General features: G+C 45.0%; 1 protein-coding gene across 1 annotated transcript; it reads right to left on the reverse strand.

Moving 5' to 3' along the window:
- Positions 1 to 5,691: 5,691 nt before the first annotated feature.
- FGF16 (fibroblast growth factor 16) lies at positions 5,692 to 14,835 on the reverse strand. The gene is made up of 3 exons (XM_037513020.1): positions 14,255 to 14,835; positions 7,988 to 8,091; positions 5,692 to 6,685 (listed from the first exon to the last, which is right to left on the reverse strand). Exons 1-3 carry the CDS (start codon positions 14,526 to 14,528, stop codon positions 6,440 to 6,442), a joined length of 624 nt encoding a protein of 207 aa, XP_037368917.1. The 5' UTR covers positions 14,529 to 14,835; the 3' UTR covers positions 5,692 to 6,439.
- Between the last annotated feature and the right edge of the window lie 7,085 nt (positions 14,836 to 21,920).

Consider the following 21,920-nt stretch of genomic DNA (forward strand, 5'->3'; position numbering starts at 1 on the left):
AACTGAAATAAAAGCTGAGTGAGTGCTTTATTTTTTAAAGATTTATTTATTTATTCATACAAGAACTGGGGTGTAGGCCAGAGGTGTGGGAGGTGAGAGGATTCACCAGAGACAGAGTGGGGAGCAGAACAGGCAGGCTGAAGTACACTACTGAGGGGAGCAGCGGGCGAGACAGGAGAGGTCTGCTGCACCATGTGGGTTGCTCCCTGGCCAGTCAGGGATCAAACTTGTGCTGCAGTGGCTGGCCATAGCTTGATAGCACTGTGTTTAACCCCTGAGCCACCAGGGAGGCCCATGAGGGCTTATTTTATTGTGTTAATTTTAATTGTTGGTTTATTTCATACCAGGTACATTAGAAGATGGAATTTCCAAGATGGTGCTCTCATTAAATGTTCTTAGTAAGAGGCCAGCATTTGTATGGCATGGTTGTCCCATCTGCCATCTTGATTCAGGTACCTGTCCTTTGTTAAGGGAACAAGCCACAGGAGAGGGAATGGAGTGATGCATGTGTTCATTCAGAAATAAAGCTTCAGGGACTCCCTGGTGGTGCAAGGGGTTAAGCACCGCACTATGAAGCAATCCGCAGCTTCTGAAGCATGACTTCAATCCCCGGCCGGCCAGGGAGCAACCCACATGGCGCAGCAGACCTCTCCTAACTTTCCCGCTGCTCCCCTCAGCAGTGTACTTTGGTCAGTCTGCCTGTTCTGATCCCTACTCTGTCTCTGGTGAATCCTCTCACCCCCTGCATCTCTGACTTGTACCCCAGCAGCTCTTATATGCATGAATGGACAAATCTTTAAAAAAAGGAAAAAGAAATAAAGCTTCAAATTAATGCTACTAATAATGAACAATGAATGAACTAGAGTTAATGCTTACCATGCACCAGTTACTGTACTAAGCATTTTATTATTTCCATACATTATTTTATTTAATCGTCACAGCAACAGCCCTTGAGGTTGGTATAGGGATCATCCACATTATACAGGTGAAGACAATGTGAATTTCTATCATACTAACTTCTTGTAGTTTTTTGATCATGTCTAACACCCCCTTTCTGCCTATGAATTTTTACATATTCCTGTTCTCTCTGCTTTGAAATCTATTCCTATCTCCCAACTGAGCTAACTGTTAACCTCAGGGCTCACCCTCAGCATCAGCATCATTTTCTCCAGGAAGCCTCTTAACTCCTTTAATAGGTTACAACTCCCTGATTAATAATAGATTTACTGTCTTCCAGCCTAGACCATGTCAAGAAGGGAGGAACAGTGTCTGTCTAATTTGCTGTTATATTTCTGAAGATGTAATAATTGCTCAATAAAATTTTGTTGAATTAATGAACGAGTAAATGAATTTTTTCAAGGTCAAAGAGTAAGGAAGGAAAGAAATTCGGATGTAAAATAAGGTTGGTCTGACTCCAGGGCCTGAAGAACATGCTATCTGCATGTCTTTTACTCCATTTCAATGATGAAGAACAGGGCTGATCCCATACCTTGTCTAGAAACTGGAAAGGGGTTCAGAGGGGAAGCAGTCTATACTGGAATGGAGGATTGGAGAGAGACAATTGATACAAAGAGACAGTTGGATATTTGTTATTGCCACCAGAGTCTTCATACAGAGGCCTATTAGAAAGTCTTCCATTTTCTTTTGAGAACAGAGGGAGCTCTGGGAATGAGAAACTAAATCATGTTCTGATCCTCCTGCTGAACAAGGGTGTTAGATGACCGACAGTGGATGTTTTTCCCAAAGAGAGTTTCTCTCCTCTCTGGCTCTCCCCTACCTTACCTTCTCCATTTCTCATCCGCAGATTCCACTTGGTGAAGTGCTGGGGAAAGGTAATGGAGTCCCAACCACTGCAGATGAGAAGCAAAGCAGGTCCCATGGGCCAGAGCCTTCAGGAGGAAGCAGGCTGAGCCTGCACTCCAGGCCACTTGGAATGGACCTGTGTCATTTGTCGCCCTACTAGAGCCCTGAGCCTGGTGGATTTGTGACTATGCAGCCGGAGATTCAGTGACTGAGAACTGCAGTGACTTGAAGGTAAGATAAACTTGTTTTTATTATTTCGAATTTTGATTAAATTCCTTTCGAGAGGGAGACTTCCCTGATGGCTTCCAATTAGCTCTTTGTGTCTGGGCCTGGTGGGTTCAGACTCTGATTGTTTTTTGAGCATGAGCAACATTCAGGCACTGACTGAGGAAGTGACAAGAGTGGTGCAAAGGGAGGGGCATCTCATTGCTTTCAGGACTGCTGTTGGGGATAGCCCTGGGTTGAACTTTGTTCAGAACTATCCTCCACTTGCACCTTCTTGTTGCCAAACTTGAAGTTATCTTGTAGAGGATAGGAATCAAAGGTTTTACATATAAAATTTGCCTTTTTTGAAGCACATACACAAATTAAAAATTCTGTCAAGGTTTTTACACAGGATCACAGTGGCCACTAGATCTTGTGTCAGATGCTTTGAGTCTGTGGAAACTCCTAAGGTCATTCTTCTTGACATTGGGGGGACCCTTTGAGAACCAGTGAAAGATCAAATGTCTGTACCAATAATAATTTGCATACACTATTAGTAGTTCAGACCCAGGGACCTTCCATCAACCTTTAAGGGACTTGTGGATCCCAAGTTTGGAAACTTTCGCCTATAGTTTTTTTTTTTTCTTGGCCTGGAATAGTAGTTGGGTAGCACTTCTAGGTTTTATATACTGTTTCTTGGAACACTTGGTGCTCAGGAGAAATCTAGGGTGCCATGGAATATAGTTAGTGAACAAATGCTGCATTGTGCCATTTTTATCTAGTATTCATCCTATCCCCTAGAAATGATGCAATATCCTTGTCAATATGTTGTTTGGCCTCTGCTTAAACACCACCAGTGGCAGGGAACTCACTCTCTTTGCTGAGATACATTCTAGTTTATAATTGTGCCTATTTAACCATACTTGGAACGTTAACAGTTCAGATGATTTTATTATATAATGCATTTGCTCTCTCTAGTCCAGCATTTGTATCATATACGTATTTGCTAAAGTTGTCTTTCCTTGTACATTCATTCATTCACTCATTCATCCTTTCAACCACCATTTGTTTATTCAACAAATATTCCCTAAATGTTTGTTTTGCTCCAGGAACACCCCAAACACTGGCATGGGGAGATGAATAAGAAATGATCTCTGTGTACATTTTCATCCACAAGTCAAAGCTTACTACACTAAAATTCTCTCTAGGTTGGCACAAAATCCATTACTTTAGCACTTTGAGCAACACTGGTATAGCAGTACTAGGTTGTCCAGCTTAATTTCCATTTCTGGTATTTGTCTTTCCCCTCTTTTTGAAAATAAGAACAGTTCTTCATTGATAGTTTCTGGTCGTGTGCCCCATTCATTATTTCTCAAAATTCAATACCACAAGTGGCTCCCTTGTGAATTTCCCCTGCACCCTCAGATCTTACTCCATTCTTTTAGGTTTTTTTTCTCTCTACTTCCACCCAGAAGAAAAAGATAAGGACTGGCCCCTTTCTTCTTTCCCTTTTTCATTACAGTGTAAATCCTGTAAATCCTTCCTTGTAAATCCTGCCCTGTAGTAGTATGGTCTTGTGGCCTGCCAGTCCCACATCAAGTGTCTCACTGGAGTAATAGTGGCCTTACTCACAGGGAAGTATCAGTTCCTACTAGTTAAAACAGATTTCACTTATCTCACAAGTTCTCAGAAATTGTGACTCTAACAAAAGTTCTCAGTAAGCTGAACATAGATAATGTAGGCAAAATTTTGTTTTCAAAATAAAGGTGTGGTGCTTATTAAAAACGTGATAAATTGTCACAGAGCTGATTTTCACCCTTCTCCCAGAGACTTCTAGAGATGATGTTTCTTCCCTGCAGCCCAATAGGGACATTGCCAACAGCTTTTCTGTCTTTCCAAATGCCGTTGGTTCTTCACAGAGGGCATTAGCTCTTTCAGGAAGCCTTTCTGCTTCTCTTAGCTATTTGATATCTCTGCCTTAATGGCACCATCCATGAGATTGTAGTCAATGATTATACATATTATGCTACTTAATACTGTTTATCAGACAGTCTCAAACTCTCTGTATCTTATTTTGTTTATCTCATGTATGTATTCTCATATGTGAGATTTCTCTATTGATTACTTATATTTGGATGACCTTTCATAGATTTTCTGGTTTTCATTCTTAAGTGAGCTGCTACCTAAGCTATTTGTTTCACCCATCCAATCAGTTGGAAAAATAGTGGGTGCCTATATTGTGTGATCGAGGAATACCAGGAGGAGCTCTCTGAAACCCAAAACCTTCTCCCACCAGTCCTTCATGGTGCCTGAGTCTTCAATGAGATTTTATTGTGCTGGTTTTCATTTTCTGACAGCATTTACTTTGAAAATGCAAATAACCCTATGCTCCTACCTCAGTAAATATCCGTGAAGAGACCAAGGATCTTAAACCAAGCAGCTGCTCTGGGGAAGAAGGAGCTCCAGGAATACTATTCCCTTCAACTAGAGTCACTCTACCTTTGCCTTATAGATTGAACTATCCTATAGCTTTACTTATAAGCCATTCAACTGCAAAATAATTCTTTGAAAACCATCCCTTTAGGAATGGAATCCCCTGCACAGCAATTCCCTGGCAGGTTTGTTAACACAAAGATTGCTGGGTCCCACACTCCAGAGTCTCTGACTTGGCAGGTAGGGTCTGATAATTTACATTTCTAACCACTTTCCGATGATGTTTCTGGTCAAGAGATTATATATTCCAAGAACTATCGCTTTGGGAGAATATATTAACAGCTTCCAAGACCTCTCCAGGAACAACAGTTTTTGGGGTGGAGGTGGGGCATTGGACAGGGAATAGAAGAACTTCCCCAGAAGGGAAGCTGACTGGCTCAAAAAATCAGTCTCATGCCATTTGCAGCAACGTGGATGGAACTAGAAGGAATTATGCTCAGTGAAATAAGCCAGAAGGAAAAACAGAAATATCGGATGGTTTCACTTATAGCAGGAATATAGGGGAACCCAACAAGACATCAGTGTAAAAAATATAATAACAGTACAAAACACAACAAAATGGACAATTATAAATCAGAGACATCCTGCAGGGGAGGAGGAGGGAGAGGGATCAGAGGGAGGGAGGGAGGAGCACAGGGGACTGAGGTGATGCAGCACGGGTGCATTGGTGAAGGAAACTCTATGGGGACTACACCTGAGGGGGTGTGTGGGGGAGCACATATTGTTTAAAAATGAACAATGATGTAAAAAAATAAAAAAATTAATATAGATATACAGGACAAAACTAAAAAAAAAAAAAATCAGTCTCCCTACTGATTGTTGCTTATTTTGAACCCCTTTATCTTCATATTGAAAATAAGAAGCCAACCATTAGGGCTTCTGACCTTCAAGCTTTGGGTCTTGAGTCTCAGAGAAGGGTTTCTCTGTGCCTAATCCTAACCACAAATGGCAACTTCTCTAACAGCTAGTGGTCCAGGCGGTCTGAACGCCTGACTCACTAAGAAGTTTAACGTGATTGAACTGGAAAGGACTTTAGATAGGGCCCCTAAATAATGCTAATATTGTGACTGATAAGTCCTCTAGCCTAGGCTCTGTGATGTGACCATTAGGAAATTCCAGTGAGTTGGAGAGTAAGAAGTCAACCAACATCCTAATCCTATTAAATGTACAAATCAATAGAATAAACAATACTTACAATATAAAGACAATTTTATTGCCAGTAAAATCCTTTAATAACTCATTTATCCTGTTTCAGTAGGACCTTATTCTTTCTGATGAGAATCCAGTCATAGCATCTCTCATTAAAAATAAAATTATTTTGAAATAAATAAATATATAAAATAAATAGCATATACATTTCATAAATAGTTTGTCCTATGCACAGTATTCATGCTTACATTTAGTATCATTTTCTTATAACCTACCCCATCTCCTACTTCCAATGGCAGGAAAACTGCATGTCAGGACAGATGAGAAATCTGCAGAGCCAATGCAGGGATGGCTTGCAGCAGTGCTGTAGCCCTAAGAATTTGCTGAATGAGACTTCCAGAGCTCTGTAGGTAGCATCTATGGCAGATTTCTTGGTCTTTTCTTTACCCATTGTCAAATTATTTGGGTAGACTGTGGGGCAAGACACCCCTGGACCTTGGCAGAGGTCCCTATTCTTTCTCATGCCACCTCAGGGGAAAGAACATGAGTAAAGAAAAATGTATATACAAGATTCCCTCTACCCACCCCCTCCCTCAAATTCCCGCCCCAAAATAACCCAACCTTGATATATACTTTGAACAACAAGGAATGGCTGGGTTGAGTTGAACAGTAAGTGCTTCTCTGTTATCTAAATTGATAGGAAGGAGGACTGAAAAGCTATGAGTATAGTGCTTGCAGAGACAACCATGGCCCCAGAGCACATGGGTCACAGAGGTCACACTAGGGATTATTACCTATAGCGGAAGAGGTCTCTTGACATGGAGGGCAACTTAGAAGGATCTACTGGCCTGGGTAAAAAGTGAGTGAATTTCTGGTGTCGTTTAGTCCTGTATCCTTCCCGGGGTGAGCCATCTTTATTCAGGGCCACATAATACTGTCTCTCCGAGTCTGGATGTTTGTACAAGGTAGAGGCATAAGTGTTGTACCAGTTTTCTTCAAACTGTTCCCGGAAAACACATTCACGTGTGAGTTTCTTCTGTGAGGGTGAGAAAATAAAGCAGAGTCCATTACATGACTATTTCTCCCATCCCAGCTTGCTGGTGGAAAAACCCTGAAATAGCAATAGCACGATGGTATTAGAACATTTCAGTCCTATCTGCCAGTATTACTGAGGTATCTCCTTTCCAGAGACACACAGACATGTTTTAGGTAAGATCTTTCCTGAGGGTAGGAAACTGCAGGAGAAGGCCTCATCTGACTCTGAGGCCCGAGAATTTTTGCAATGGCCTTCCAATGCTCCCTGGCACCCTTAAGCTTTCCCCCTACTTAGGGCTAATAATGTTCAAATCTATTGAGATTACAGTCAACCATGTCAACTGACAGGCAAAGGCCTCGGATCTATATAAAGCTCCATGGGAGGTGAGCTGTGATCTTTCCTAATGAAGGGTCTCACGCTTGTCAGTTGGAAAGCTCAGAAAAGATCTCCTTGTAAAGTTACCCCACTCTGGCTACTTCAAGCTGGCAGCTCTTGGGTCTCTTGCTTCTGTTCCTTCTCACACTTGATCTAGTCGCCATACTACTTGCTGGGGTTGCCGATACTGAGTGCTGGGGACAGGCCTATCTCTTAGGTGTCAGGGAAAAATGTGCTCTGATTTCATGGGGTGCAGATAGCTAGAAAGCATGCTATGTGACTCAAAAGCCAAAGTCAGGAGTTGGGATCCCCTGAAAGTGTTAAGATCAGCAAAGTCACTCACCATTCCCCAGCTCTGGGCTAGCTTCCAGAATAAAGAACATGCACTGCAGCCAGCCCAGTCCTAGCTGGGGACTGAGGGCTGTCACCAGACCCTGGAACCCTCATTCTTCATGTGTTTGTTTCACTTGGCCTTTGGGATTCAGCTGAAGCAATCTGGAAATCAGGGACTGCGTTGTTAATCTCAGAATCCTCAATCTGAAGGTCATCTTCTCCACTGTCTGTTTTTGTGTCAGATAGTCTGCTACTCTTTGGGCGCCCATTAAAACATGACCTGGTGAGAGCCCCCAAAACCTTTCCATCTGCTGACAAACCAGCATATCTTACTGTTCTCATCAGACTAGCTGGCTTTCTAATGGAAAAAGCAAATGCAAATGTACCACAGAAAAACATGTTTTGATGGGAGCTGAAGGAATGAAAATATTATGCCCAAGTGCCTGGGCATCCAAGAAGCAGCTAGAAGACACTAATCCTTTACAGTTGACAAAAGTACTTTCAAATGCTAAGTAAACGTTTTTATACTTTCATCTTACATTGTCCAAACACTGGTGGTAATAGCATCTGAGGAAAAGAAAACCTTAAACTTACCGACCCATATAGTTCTCCTCGCTCATTCATTCCCAAGTATAGGCCAGAATCCACTCCCCGGATGCTGATCAGCCCCACAGCCAGGCTGATAAACTCCAGGATTCCTAGAGAAAAAAGTGAATGCCATTTTCATTACTGACATCAAGCTCAGAGGAAGTTGTTCGGGTGATATGAGCTATGTCATTTATCTCCAACTGGAGGCCAGCCCTGTGTGCCTTTGGTGAGTTACCTGATGAAACCACCTTTTGCAGCATGAATGGCACCTCAGGGAAGACACTGAATCTCTCTGGGCCTCAGTTTTCTATAAGTAAAATGTGGGAAACAATCTTTGCTTCTATTCAACATTCTTAGGCATATTATAAGGAAGAGACCATGAGACAGCCTTGGCTACAGAAGCGCCACAATTACAAGATACTATTGCTGTTAACTACCACATTTAAATACCATTAAATGTCATTTCCTTATCTTCCCAAAGAGCAGACAGTATTACCTTGCTGTCTTACAGGCTCTTAATTTCCATGTCCTTAAAACCACAAGAGACCATCAACTCTCTGCCTTTGACTCTAACAAAAGCCACAAGTCACTAAGTTCGTTGTCCATCCATAGGAAGGAGGCAAAACACTGCTTGGTGAGAGCTTTCTCCCAAAAAGTATTCTCAGTCAGCATAGCCCCAGGCTCACAAACCTGTCATTCTCCCCTTCTCTCTGGAGAATTTTAAGTTAATCTATGGCAAAGAGTTGGCAGGTAGCATTGGACTTGATGTTGACTGAGATGTTGTAACTTTAAGGGGAAAGGGAAGACATTCAGAAATGTCCCTCTAGCGGCCTCCCTGGTGTCACAAGGTGTTAAGACGCAACCTGTGAAGCTGTCCGCAGCCACTGCAGCACGAGAGTTTGATCCCTGGCCAGACTCGCCTGCTGCTCCCCTCAGCCGTGTATTTCAGTCAGTCTGCCTGTTCTGCTCTCTGCTCTGTCTCTGGTGAATCCTCTCACCACTGCCCCCCCCAAACCTCTGGCCTGTACCCCAGTTCTTGTATACATAAATAATCTTTTAAAAAAAGAAATATCCCTCTAGCTGACAAGGTTAGGGGTGAGGATTTGAAAATGTTTTCAACTACCCAGCAGCGGTAGGAGGGAAAAAGAGATTAAAAAAAAGAGAGAAAAAGGACCCAGAATGGAAATCCTGGGGACACTGAAGACTTTACAGTTTTGCCCTAAAGTAGCAGGTTTTGTTATGTGGATATAGGTATAATGATCAACTAGATTTCTCTTTGATATTCCTCTCTCTAACTACAGTTTTCAATGTATGACCAAAACTTGATACAATTGACTCAAAGGTATCAAATACCTTTGGGTGTCTTTCTTATCCAAAAATGCAATTCTTAAGGGTAATAGTACTCTATGTAACCTACATACAGAGTGGGACTGATTCCTTAAAGATCACTCAAAAACTGCAAGTGGTTAATTTTGAAATCCAGTTTTAAAACTCCAGTGGGACGTCTCCTAAAAAGCCCCAGTGACTCAGGCTGGTGGGTGGGTATTCAGGAGCAGCAGCTTTAGGGCATGTGTTTCCAAGAGCCACTTGAATCTTTTGGGAGAATGTAAGGTTCTGCTACTGCCATTGCATAGAACACTCAGAGTATGGCCTTTGGCCTCCAGCAGTAAAACCCTCCAAGTTTTATTCTCAGCCTAGTTGTCACCAACTTTTATAGTACAAAGAAAGGAGTTTGGGGGAAAAGAGAGTGACAAAAGATGGTAGGAAGGGAAGGGGAAATATCTAGTTTCAAGTATGGAGTTAAGCAGACACTGATTTAATAAACCAAAAACTTTACTTGCATCATACAAGATTCTGATTTCACTTTGGTCCTGTTTAACATTTTAATAAATGACTTGTAAGAGGACATAAGGGAAATGCTTACCCTGGTTCCAGATGACATATAGCTGAGAGGGTGACACAATCAAAATCCAATGAGGTTTCAAGAGAATGGGAAAATGTGTTGACTCCAACAAAATAAACTTGAATTAGAAAAAATGTAAAGTTCTGCGCTTTGGTCCCCAAACCAATTATCCAATATATTTTGTCTTTGGGGTTTTGTTGGGGGAGGGTGAGCCTCAAGTACAGACAGTTGAGTTAATCATTTTCCTTAGTTCATGGCCTATATCATAACTGGTCTATGTAAGGGGTACTTACCTATTTCTTTCTCTTTGTCTCCATATTGTGCTCCCTTCTGCCTCCCCACTTCAGGCAACCATGAATATTTTCTCGAAGACGTGTTATTTTGTGTTTCTGTGCATTTTTATTAAATGCAAATCTGCCCATCTTTGGAATGGGAAGATGTGTTTTGACAAAACATATACAAAAAATGGCTTAAGGGATTTGATTGAACAAGGTTAGCTTAGTATGAGTGGTTCTTTATTAAAATACTAATGTAAAACTAATAATGTGAATAGTAAAATTATTTAAAGCATATAATTTTTTTTCTAGTAAAAAAGTTAATGTGATCTAAGGCTGCATTGAAAGATGTGTAGTAACTGGCATAAGGGAGAGAATTGCCCCACTCTGCTCTGCCTTGGTTAGACCACCCTGAGAGCCCTGTTTTTCACTCTACTAAGTTTCGAGAGGGATTCAGAAAAACAGTACTATGTTCAAAGGAGAGTGGCCAGTATGGCAAGAAAATGAAAAAAACCAGGTCATGATTCACTTCTGGGTGCTAAACTTTGAGGGATACCAACCCACTGGCGCCTTCTGTTCTTTGCTTTGCTTAGGTAGGTAACTTAGGAGCTCCAAGTAATAGTTCTCTCATTCCTTAAGTATCTCATGTCTCTGACTACCCTGAGCTTCTTAAGTAGCATAGGAAAGCTTGTGATCTCACCATCTAAGACCTGGTGTGTGAACAAATCATGGAACCAAAGAGGTGTGACCATTTGAGGCACCACAGCTTTTCTTTTCTCCAATTCTCTGTTAACCCTGATGCCAAAGGACAGATCACAGAAGTCACTTGCATTATGTACGGTAACAGGGGTCTCCAACATCAGGAATCATCCCTGTCTAGCTGTCTTTGGGCATCATTTGCCTTTGCCAACTTTCCCACTAGCTGGGATTTAAATTGCAGGAACCCAGTGGCACATGATGATGCAACTGATCATTCCAACCCCCCTTGAATCCCGGCCAGCACAAAAGGAGAGATAAACCAGGTCATTTTTACATTTTTCCAGCTATAGCTGGAGAGGGGGTATTAATAGCAAAGTGTTGAGGCAAAGTGTTAAATAGCCAAAGTTTGTCATCTGTACTTCAAGGCAAGGCCTAGGACCTCGCTCTACTTTGCGTCATCTTGACCTGTTCATCTTGGGCTCTGGACTTTGCTGGACAATTTCCAGAGGCTTCTCTTCTTAGACCCTTTTCCCATGGCCTCAGTCAAAACTGATCTGTCCTGGGCCCCAATGCTCCAGAATCTAGCTAGATGTCTGGCTAATGTGTCATTTAATGTGGTTCCATAACTTGCCTGAGCTCCCTCAGTCATCCTTTCAGACTGTCAGGGCCAAGACATTGCTGCTTTGGCACCTTGCCAAATAAGAACCAGATCACTCAAAAACCAAAGCAGCTACATGAGCCTGTTCCATTCCACCTGGCAGGAGGCCTCTCCTCCAGTCTGGCTCCCAGGCTCCGCTCTCCTGGCCCACAGGTGCCCCTAAGGAATGTTAGTGCCCCTCTGAACGTCATGTAAACACCACCAGCAAGGCAGAAAGAGAAATACTCCTGGCTACTGATTGAAGAATTGGGGGTTGGGGGAACATACGCTGTGCCAACAGGTTATTATTTGGAGTCGGGGCTGCTCTTGGGCTCAGCCCGACTTGTTCTGAACACATGGATTCCAGGGTAATCCTTGGGGGCCCTGCTCTCCAATTACAACAAATAGCTATTTACTTTACATGGCCTTTGGAGACTACCTCGTCCCCCCAAGCAGAAATCTATAATATTTTATATCTTAAGTCTGGCCTACTTTACCCTGCTGGAATGTTGACTGCTAAAGCACTTATGGAATGTTAAAGTTTCGATTTATTGAATACCCTGGCTGATTAACTCAAATGCGGAGGGAGGAGAGAGTTAGCAAACTCAAATACTACCTCTTTCTCTGCCAAAAGCTAAACTGAGAAAGAGTAAATGTGTGTTTGAAAGTTGGCAGGGAAGGTTACAAAGAGACAGCTTTGACCAATTATCATTTCCTTTACAGGAAATACATGGAACTGCTAGGAAGTCAGAGAAGGAGGAAAGGGAAAAGGTGATGCAGAGGTGGTCTCAGGCAATGTGTGTGTGTGTGTGTGTGTGTGTGTGTGTGTGTTTTTAAAGGCAACACCAAAAATGAAGCAGTCAGTTAAGCAACAGTGAAAACATCCCTTTCTCCCGCCAGTTTTATTTCCTTTGGTTTCTTCTTAAACTTAACACTGTTAGCAGGCCTGAGAGATGAAAAGAAAGAGAGATGTGTCCTTAGGGAGGTAATTAAAGACCACTTATCCCAAGAGCCTATTACTGATTTATGTTGACCTTGTAGGTTATTGGGCTCAGCTTAGGCAGAGTCAGACAAACGCGTGTAGCGGCTGGGAGTCAAGTTCATAGTTTCTCCACCTCTGCTACCCCCACCCCACCTTTCTCCATCATTTCATGACTTTTTACGTATGGGCGATGAGCTACCTCAATATATCTGGCCATTTCTGGGAGCCTCTGGGAAGCTCTGACGCCAGGGAGGGAGTCCCATTCCTTGTGAAGAGGAACAAAAGGGGACTGCAAAGTCACAAGCAATGAAAGGGAAAGGAGCCAAGTCAACATTCTCTCTCCCCTCACCCCACCTTATCACCCTTTTGAGAACCTGCTGCAAGTTTATACAGACACCTGCAACCCTCCGTTACCCCCACCCCACACACAGCCTATTCTACTCCAGCGCTGTGAGTGCATTTTTCCAACATGACATAGACCTCATGAGGGTTCCTGCTTTCTCCCAGCAAGGGAGACCAGTCCCCAAGTTTTTTGCTAGCCTTGGCCTTGTCCAGAAACTGTCCTCTGTGTCCCCTTACTTTTACTGCGAAGTGCAGATGCTGCTCTAGCAAGGCGTGGGAAGTAGGAGCATGGCGGGGTGTGGGGGAGGGTGGGAGAGAAAGGAACGAAAAATAAAGCAGTCAGTTAAGCTGGGTCCATTAGTAGGGTCAGGTAACCTACCCTCATGCCTTAGGGTAGGTAAAACCACGCACCGCTTAGGGATAGAAGGTGTCCCTTTTGGAGCCATAAGGTCCGAGGGAGGGGTGGGAGGAGAAGTAGAGGACATTGGGGTTGGGGGAAGAGGCCAAGGAAGGGTTACTGTCCCAGGACCTGAGTACTGGTTTGCTAGAGCATAGGAAACTGAAAATTAAAAATGGCCAAATTGCTGAGAAGTGAACATATTTGCTTAGAAATCTAATCTCCACCCCAGATCAAGGTTTATGGTAATAGTGTTCTGTATGTGAGACAGGCAGCTGTGCCCCGTGAACAACCTGCAGAGCGGCAGGCAGAGAAAATCCTCTGGGTGGAAGTTGGACATTTCCTGTCCTGGGTCCAGGAGGCACCTGTTTCTGGGGCTGGGAGTGGCCCGTTTTCCTCACAGAGGCACGGAGTCCAGAGGTAGCTCCGGTCCAAAGCCGCCCAGGGCTTGTGCCCTCACACCGCGGACGCCGCCGGGAGGCTTTCCTAGCTTCGCGGATGCCGGCGCTGCTCGGGTCGGCCCCAGCACGGGCAGAACGACCCAGGGCCGGGCAGGTGTCGCGGCTGCCTCGTGCCGCCTGCCCCAACGACTCGGCGCGGACCGCCCGCCCGCCGCATTCCGGGCCGGCGAAGGCTCCTGCTCCAGGCAATCGGCCTTGACAACTCTGCGGCCCTTGAGGCTCGGCCTCGCACGGCAGCCGCGGCCCCTGGCCTCCTCCGCTGCCCCATCCCTCTCCCAGCTCCACTTGCTTTCGTCCAAGGCACAGCGTCCAGGTCCCAGAACGAGCCCCTCACTCCCTGGGGAGGAGGGAAGGGGAGGCCGCACGGCGAGGCGCCCCCGCCCCCTCCCGAGAGCGTCCGCGGTGCCGGGCTCCCAGACCCCGCGCGGCTCGAGTCCGCGCCGTCGTTTCCCGCCTGCCCCGCGCCCCCGGCGGCCTCGGGCCGCGGGCTGTCAGAGGGCCCCGCTCTGGAGCCCCGAGCCGTCGGCTCCCCGGGCGCCGTCCGCGGGCCTCCAGTCCCTCCCGGCCGCGTCCTCACCGAAGCGGCTGTGGTCGTGGCGGGTGCCGTGCACCGTGCCGTTGGGGAAGATCTCTAGGTGGAAGCCGGTGCGGCAGTAGAGTTGGCGGCGCCGTAGGATCCCCTTCAGGTGGGCGAAGTCTGTGGGCGAGCCGCGCTGCAGCTTCCCCTCGATCTGGCCCAGGCGCTCATTCAGGAAACCCGGGGAGTCACCTAAGGGCACGTTCCCCAGAGAGGAGGAGAAGCCGTGCAGATCCCAGTCCAAGGAGGCGAAGACCCCCCCGACCTCCGCCATGGTGGGGCGCGCGGGGCCGAGACCCGGCCGCGGGGCGCGAACTGCCTCTCCCCCAGCGGGCGCGGGCGATTCAGTGGCGCGCGCTCGCTCGCTCCGCTCCCTGCCCAGCTGCAGTCGACGTCTGTTCTCGTCCAAGGAACTTCTCAGCGGCGGGGAGCGAGGGGCAGCGCGCTCCTGACCTTGCTCTCAGTCAAAGTGCCGCTTCCCCTCCGCATCCATCTCCCCAGGCCTCTCATAGCTGGCTTCGTCGAGCTATCAGATGCAAACGACACTTTATATACGTACCCACTCCCCTTACATTGACATACTCGATATTTAAATACAAGCCACACCTCACTGGCATCCCCTCGGAGATTGGTGTGTGGGTTTTTTCCCCCCTTCGCGTATCCTTTTTTTTTTTTTTTGGGAGGGGGTGTGGAGGAGGGAGAGAGCAAGCGAGCTTCACTCCCTCTTTTATTATGAAAAAAAAAAATGGCAGGAAAAAGCTACACATTGCAGTGAGGCATAACTGCTTTTGGCAGGTTTTTCTGAAACTGCTGATGAAATAACGGAGCCCAGTGCGTGGAGGCTGTTGGCGCCCACGGCCACTCAGGCCTGTTACGTGGAGGTCTGTCTGCTGCGCTGGGGCCGCCCCCACCTCCCACGCGTCTTCGGGCTGCTAGGCTTTGGAAAGTGGCGGAGAGCACGGTTCGGGGGTTCGCGCGCTCCTGAACCCCTGTAGTTCCCCAGCTGGTCAGAAGCTGCAGCTGGGGCCCCTGGCCTGGGACAGGGGTTCCCTAGTTTCTTTGTTCTGCTGTCCCCTCGCTCCCCAGTCCCACTCCCCACCTGTAGGTCGGCACAGGACGGAGGAAGTGAAAAATGTGGAATCGAATGCAGTCGCAAAATTTGGGGTTGGGATTGGTGTCGGTCCCTGCAGGCACCAAAGCGGGGGTTGGGGGGGGGCCTTAAGGGGACTGGGAGGAGCAGGAAACCCTACAACCCTACGGAGGAAAGAAAACCTTTTTTTTTTTTTTAAGTGACGTTACAGCTTAGGAAAAGGAGGTGGGTGAAAGAAATAGCGATCTTTTTGAAAAATGATCTCCACTGGTTTTCTGGGCGCACTTTTACAAGGCTCTCAAGAATAAGCTCGATGAGAGGCCTTTGGAAACCTGGTGGGGGCTTCCCCCTACCTCGTTTCTTGTTGGAAACAGGTGTTTCCTCGTTCTGTCCTGTGCCCTGCTCAGAGATATTCTATCAGGAAGAGCTGCAGTTGGGGTGGGAACCGGCGGCAGTCAGGGCAAGCAGCAGCGTCTACAAGACCTGGGCAGCAGGTGCCCGGCCTGTCCCGCGCCTCTGTGCGGTACCTGGACCCTGGGACCCCTCTCAACTCCTGGTTCTTGACGTCCTGCTAGCCTATTGAACTGCGTTGTTGATTGCAGTTTGCACCCGCCGCGGGCTTTGGCTGCGTGCCTGGGCTCCTGCTGGAGAAGCTGAACTGCAGTCCGCACCCCCGCCCCGGGCGCCCCCACCCACCGTCTTTGCAGCGCCTCCTGCTGGAGAAACCGTGTCTCGCAGCGAGTTTGAAATGTGTGTGTGTGGAGGGGGGGGCGGGGGGCTCCCTAAGAGAAAACCGATTCAGCTCAACATAGCTAGTGCAATTTGAGGCGCTCGTGGGCTCTCGCGTGCACCCTGTGCTCATTTTTCGGAATCGTAGCAGTTCTTGGTTTGGAACAGCGTGACATGGTATTTTGGTGTGACGCCCTAGCTCACACAGAACCTCCAGAGCTAAGCACAAAGTCTGGCACATAGTTGGTGTTCAGAAATTATCTTCTGATGTGCTCCCGGTAGTAGGGAACACAGATGTAAATGATCTTCCGATAGTAGGGGACACATTTGGAGTATTTACAGAGAAAATGACAGACGATCTGCTTCTGAATAATCTAGAGTGTGTGATAATATTTTTCATGTGTTACTACTTGTTGAAGTTGGGTGATGGGTACATGGTGTTTATTACGTTTTCCCTCTACTTTCTATGTAAACACACATGTGAGATTTTCCATTAAAACAACTTCAAGAATAGAATTAGCATAATGCAAAAAAATAATTTCTTCCTTCTTATTTCTCCCTTTCGGAAAATTTTGTAGATTTAGTGAAAAGTTGGGGAAGAAAGGGCAGAGGTTAAGACAAGTATATAAATGACTAGAATACAAAGCAGTAAAAGGTACACCATACTGTGTGGATTCAGGAAGCAGTGAGAAGACTGATCTGGGGGTTAAGGGCTGGGTTCTGTACCAAGGTTGCCTTTGTAATGGATGGGCCTTAAAGTGAAGATGGAAAGGATTTTGCAAATTCAGAGAGGTCACTTCTGGGAAGGGGAAAATAGTAACAAAATAAGTGGAAATTTAACAAAGTAAGTGGAAATTTTAATTGGTAAAGACTAATTCTTGGGGGCTTTAGTGAATGTCAAATGAAATAATGTGATGAAACTGCTCTGAGAAATATATGATGTAAAGCATATAGATGTCTCTATGATGCTATAAATTACTCATTGATAATGGCAAAAAGTCTTTTCCTCAGCACTTACTTCAGGGAATAGCTATACTCTTTACACCGCCCCCTGCCAATGTTCCTAAAGTCACCAACTACAGTTGCAGATTTGGAATTTGGAGTTCTACCTGATGTACCTGATCTAAGCATTCCGTTGCTCTTCTGGGGCTCTTTTGAGATTAAGATGACTGATGATTTTGTTTTAGATTTTGTTTCCATGCAGTGTCCCAGTTGACAGAGCATTTTTTTTTAAGATTTATTTATTTATTTATACAAGCACCGGGTACAGTCAGAAGCATGGGAGGTTGAGAGAATTCACCAGAGCCAGAGTGGAGAGCAGAACAGGCAGAGTGACGAAGCACACTGCTGAGGGGAGCAGCGGGCGGCAGGAGAGGTCTGCGTGCCATGTGGGACCCTTCTCTGGTGCCCGGGGAGCAGCCGGGGATCGAACCGGTGCTGCAGAGGCTGCGGGCAGCTTCACAACCCAGCGCTCAACCACTGCGCCACCGGGGAGGCCCTGACAGAGCATTTTCATGAAAGTCATTTAATTCACACCATTGCGGTATAGGAGGTACCTATTATCCCTATTTTTAGAGGTGAGGTTAAGCAACTAACTAGAATCCTATAGCTAATAAGCAGAGTCATAATTTGATCTCAGATCCACTGGGGGTAAATTACTCTCAATTTATGGGCCTTGGGGTTATGCAAAGATTGGCTTGTTGAGAATTTCACTTGTTGAGAACAGTAAGATTTCAAAATATTTTGGTTTACAGAAAATTCTCAGCAGGACATAGCCTCAGACCAGGGTTCTGCTGGATAAATGGGATTAAGAGGAAAATGTACATTAAAAGGAAGGCACCGCTGGATTTGGGACTTGCAAAGTGAGGATAACTGTACCCTTTCACAGTGGTATTGTGAGGCTGAAATGAAATCACTGATGGAAAGTGTCCAGCATTCTGTCTGGCACATGAAAGACACTCAACACATCTGAGATTCCATCCTCCATTCCCAATATGTCACAGGATTGATGTGAAAAGGACATGGAAAATAAAACTCCTTATGGAAAAGGAGAATTCTGACTCAGGTAGTAAATGGCCAGAGCCGGGGGGCAACCTGTTGGAATCTTTCCCTTGAGGAAGGAGATAGGATACTAACAAAGCTTGTATCTACTCCCCTCCGACACCCAACACATACACCAAGGAGTTGGGAAAGGATGTCTGGAATTATTGTTCTGCCAATTCTGTTCTTCATTTCCCCCACAACTTATAAATGTTTTTTTTTTTTTTCTTCCTAGTTTATTTTCCCTGCGAAGGAGCCGGGAGAGTTGTTTTGCTAGGCAAATCCTGCAGGAAGCATAGTTAACAACATAGCTGCTTCTATTTACTGAGTGCTTAACCTTCGGTTAAGCATTGCCGTGGGCACTTTACATGTATTGTCTTTTGTAAGACTTAGTCTTATCACAACTCTAAGAAATAGTTGTATTCCCATTTTACATATGAGAAAGCTGGGGCCAAAGAAATTCAGTAACTAGGGCCTCCCAGGTGGCGCAGTGGTTGAGTGCTGGGTTGCGAAGCTGCCCGCGGCCTCTGCGGCACTGGTTCGATCCCCGGCTGCTTCCCGGCCACCGTAGGAGGGTCCCACATGGCGCGCAGACTTCTCCTGCCGCCCACTGCTCCCCCCAGCAGTGTACCTTGGTCCCTCTGCCTGCTCTGCTCCCCGCTCTGGCTCTGGTGAATTCTCTCACCCTCCCGCACTTCTGACTGTACCCAGTGCATGTATAAACAAAAAACAAACAAACAAACAAACTAAATAAAAAATAAATAAATAAATAAAAATCTTTAAAAAAAAAAAAAAAAAAAGAAATTCAGTAACTAGTAGTAGAGGTACGACTTAACCTTGATCTTAAATTAGGACCTAACCACAACACATATTGCCTTAATCTATTTAATTCAAATAGAACTTGCATTGTTCCCTTGTTCTTTGTTCTGGCCTTCCCTCTCCTGCCTTCCTCACTTTCTGTGGCCTGTGGTGTAGTGTAGTGCAGTGGTTACATACTCCGTCTTTGGTGTCAATGTGCCTGGGTTCAAATCCCAGCTGGAAACCATTCTAGGTGTTGGAGCTTCAGTTTCTTCTGTAGAATGCAGTTGATGATGATAGTTCATAGTCATCACCTCATAGAGTTACTGTGAGGTTCACATGAAATAATGTACAGAATGTACTGAAAATTGTGCCTGGCAAATATTAAGTGGTCATTGTTCCTAATATGGATTACATCCTGCCTGGCCCCCAGTCATATTTCCTCTCATATTTCCTCCCCAGGTTTTCTCAAAGTATGTTCATGTTTCCCTAAGGGAGAGATGAAGTAGATGAGAACACTGGCCAAGTCACCCCAAAGCAATCAATTCCAATCCTATTACACTTTCTGCATGGTATTGGGCCAGTCTTGTTCTCTCTGGGCTCTAGAACGCCTGTCTCAGAAATGGGGTGAATAAATTGCCTGTCCTGTGTAGGCAAGCAAGTTGTGAGGGAGTGGAGGTCTGAGAAAAACAATAAGTCACTGATTTGTGTATTTTCATTTATTGATCATCCTAAATGCCAAGCACTTTCAAGTCCCTTACATTTAAATCATATCACACAAAGTAGTTGCTATTATTATTATTCTGATTTTTAACAGATGGCAAAACTGAGATCTAGAAAGTTTGAGTAACTCGCTTAAGGTTAAATTGCTTGTATGTGGTGGGGCTGAAATTCAGACTTGGAGAGTGGCTCCAGAGACTATGCTTTCGATCATCACACTACTCCAAAGTGTGGGGAACTTGTTCGAAAGAGAAAGTATTATGACATGACCCAATTTTCTCTGGATAAGAAAAACCCATGTTAAAAGAGCAGTCTTTTTTTCCCTTTTTCTTTAATATCCTAGGTGATCTGTAACTAGATTTTCCAAAAAAAAATCTATCTTCCCCAATCCCCACCCCCAATTCTAGGGCCCAAAGAGGAAAGGAAATTGCTTTGGTTGGGACTAGTCCCCCATCTTACCTGTCTGGTCAGTCTCCTGCAGTGACAGTGAGCCACAAGTATCCTTTGTTTCTGCTGTCATTCTCCTGTGGGCCCACCTGTAATGGGGGTGGGTAATGGACCATTTATTCTGGCTGTAACTTGCCATTAGTCGGCAGGTGATGAAATATTTGTGAAAAGATCTGTTAGTTCTCTGAGAGGAATGGGACACCATGGAATGTGACTCTAATGCTGGCAACTGGGTTGCTTCTCAACCTGATGTTTGTGACTCTGAATGGGAGTATCAGTGGTGGCTGTCGGTGTTTGGGTGGGTGTTGGGGAAGAAGTTTGGGCAGAGACTACGACTGTGTTGGTTTTCCCAACAAAACATGCGCTTATGTTTCTATTTTTCTGTAACAGCAAGAGTTGTGGGTTGTGTGTTGAAAGTGTGAATAAATAGAGGCAGCCCCCACAAAACTGAGTTCATTTGAACCCAGTTCACAAAAAATGAAAATCACTTCATTTTTTCTTAAGCCTGAGATGATTATTTTAGTCCCACAGCCTTATTGCAGGGAAGTCAGTTGTGGCACTCCTCTGAGGTACCAGTTTCCTCAAAGCCTTGCTCCAAGGTGGCCTTATAATGAAGGGGGAACAGCAGGGTCTTGAAGTCAGTTCTTTGTTTCCTGGTTATCGTGTCGGATTAGCAAGACCTCCTCTCTGCTTTGCTTCCCTCTCTAAAATCTCCAGACTTCATCCTGTTTCTTTTGAGGGGCTGAATCTTGTAAGTTACTCTCTGAATTCTGGAAATGCAGCCTTATTCACTGTGTTTCAAGTTACAGAGAGCAAAGGTTCTGGTCTGCTCTCAGAGCTGCTGGTGCCACAGACTTCCCTAAGGATAGGCTATATAAAACTCTTGGCAAAGGGAAAGACATGCTGAAGGGCACAAGGGGTGAAACAGACTTAGCAAGGAAGTTTAACTCATAGTCAGTAGTCACCTGAGAAAGTCACAAAGGAAGATGTGTACATTCTGATGGTGGTGGATTGGGTTCCTGGTTCTCACTGAACTTACTGTCTGGGGCTTTGACCAAATGAGTTTTCGTCTGCGTGCCTCAGTTTTCCTAACTTGGAAGAGAGGGGGTGTTGGACTAGACCAGTCATCTCAACATTTTGTTTTTAACTGTAGTAACCCTAATTATAGAGAGTAAAATAAAATCTCCAGCACAGGTAGGGGAGAAGGGTGGTTGGGGTAACCTAAAGTGGCCTAGTGCAAGTTCTGAGTATCTTTAAGGTTTCATGTTTTAACCTAAAAATGCTTGAAAAGTTTGCATACTCTTCCATGATATAGTCATGTATTAATGTAGAAATGTTTTAAATTTCTTGTACTTGAGTAAAATTGACACCTAAGAAAGCATGCCAGTTTATCCTGTGGCTTTGTGGACTCCCTTGGCACACTGCCATGGACCCCCAGGGGTATGCATACCCAGTTTAAAGGTTTGGAAGTAGATGATTAAGATTCCTTTCCGTGCTAAAATTCTATGGTTCAATGACCTGGAAATACCTGTGGTGTCTTCGGTAGCTGCTCCTGAGGATGCTGGAGGGTTTTTTTTTTTTTTCATATAAAATAACTATTTAGTTTGGATGGCTTTTTTTATGTATACGTATGAACATTACATTCTGTCCAGTTATGCAAAAAGAATGAATACTCGTGATTTTGTTTCTAGAGCAAATATATCAAGTGTGTCTTTGCTGAATTCCAACTACAGGTTCAGGCTTACATTAGTGTTCAGATCAAGGAGGATTGTTTATTTCGTTATGTTTCTTGAGATAACATTTATTTACAAAAATATATGTTTTAGGGTTATAGGTTCATAC

This window comes from Talpa occidentalis, unplaced genomic scaffold, assembly GCF_014898055.3.
Source record: "Talpa occidentalis isolate TD23 unplaced genomic scaffold, MPIMG_talOcc4v2.1 talOcc4.15, whole genome shotgun sequence".
In the NCBI taxonomy this organism is placed as follows: domain Eukaryota; kingdom Metazoa; phylum Chordata; class Mammalia; order Eulipotyphla; family Talpidae; genus Talpa; species Talpa occidentalis.

Coding starts and splice junctions, on each gene's coding strand:
- FGF16 (XM_037513020.1), bottom strand. CDS start 14,528: ATGGCGGAGGTCGGGGGGGTCTTCGCCTCCTTGGACTGGGATCTGCAC. Junction 8,092..14,254: donor CCACGACCACAGCCGCTTCG/GTGAGGACGCGG, acceptor TTTTTTCTCTAG/GAATCCTGGAGTTTATCAGC. Junction 6,686..7,987: donor GAGGAGAACTATATGGGTCG/GTAAGTTTAAGG, acceptor TCACCCTCACAG/AAGAAACTCACACGTGAATG.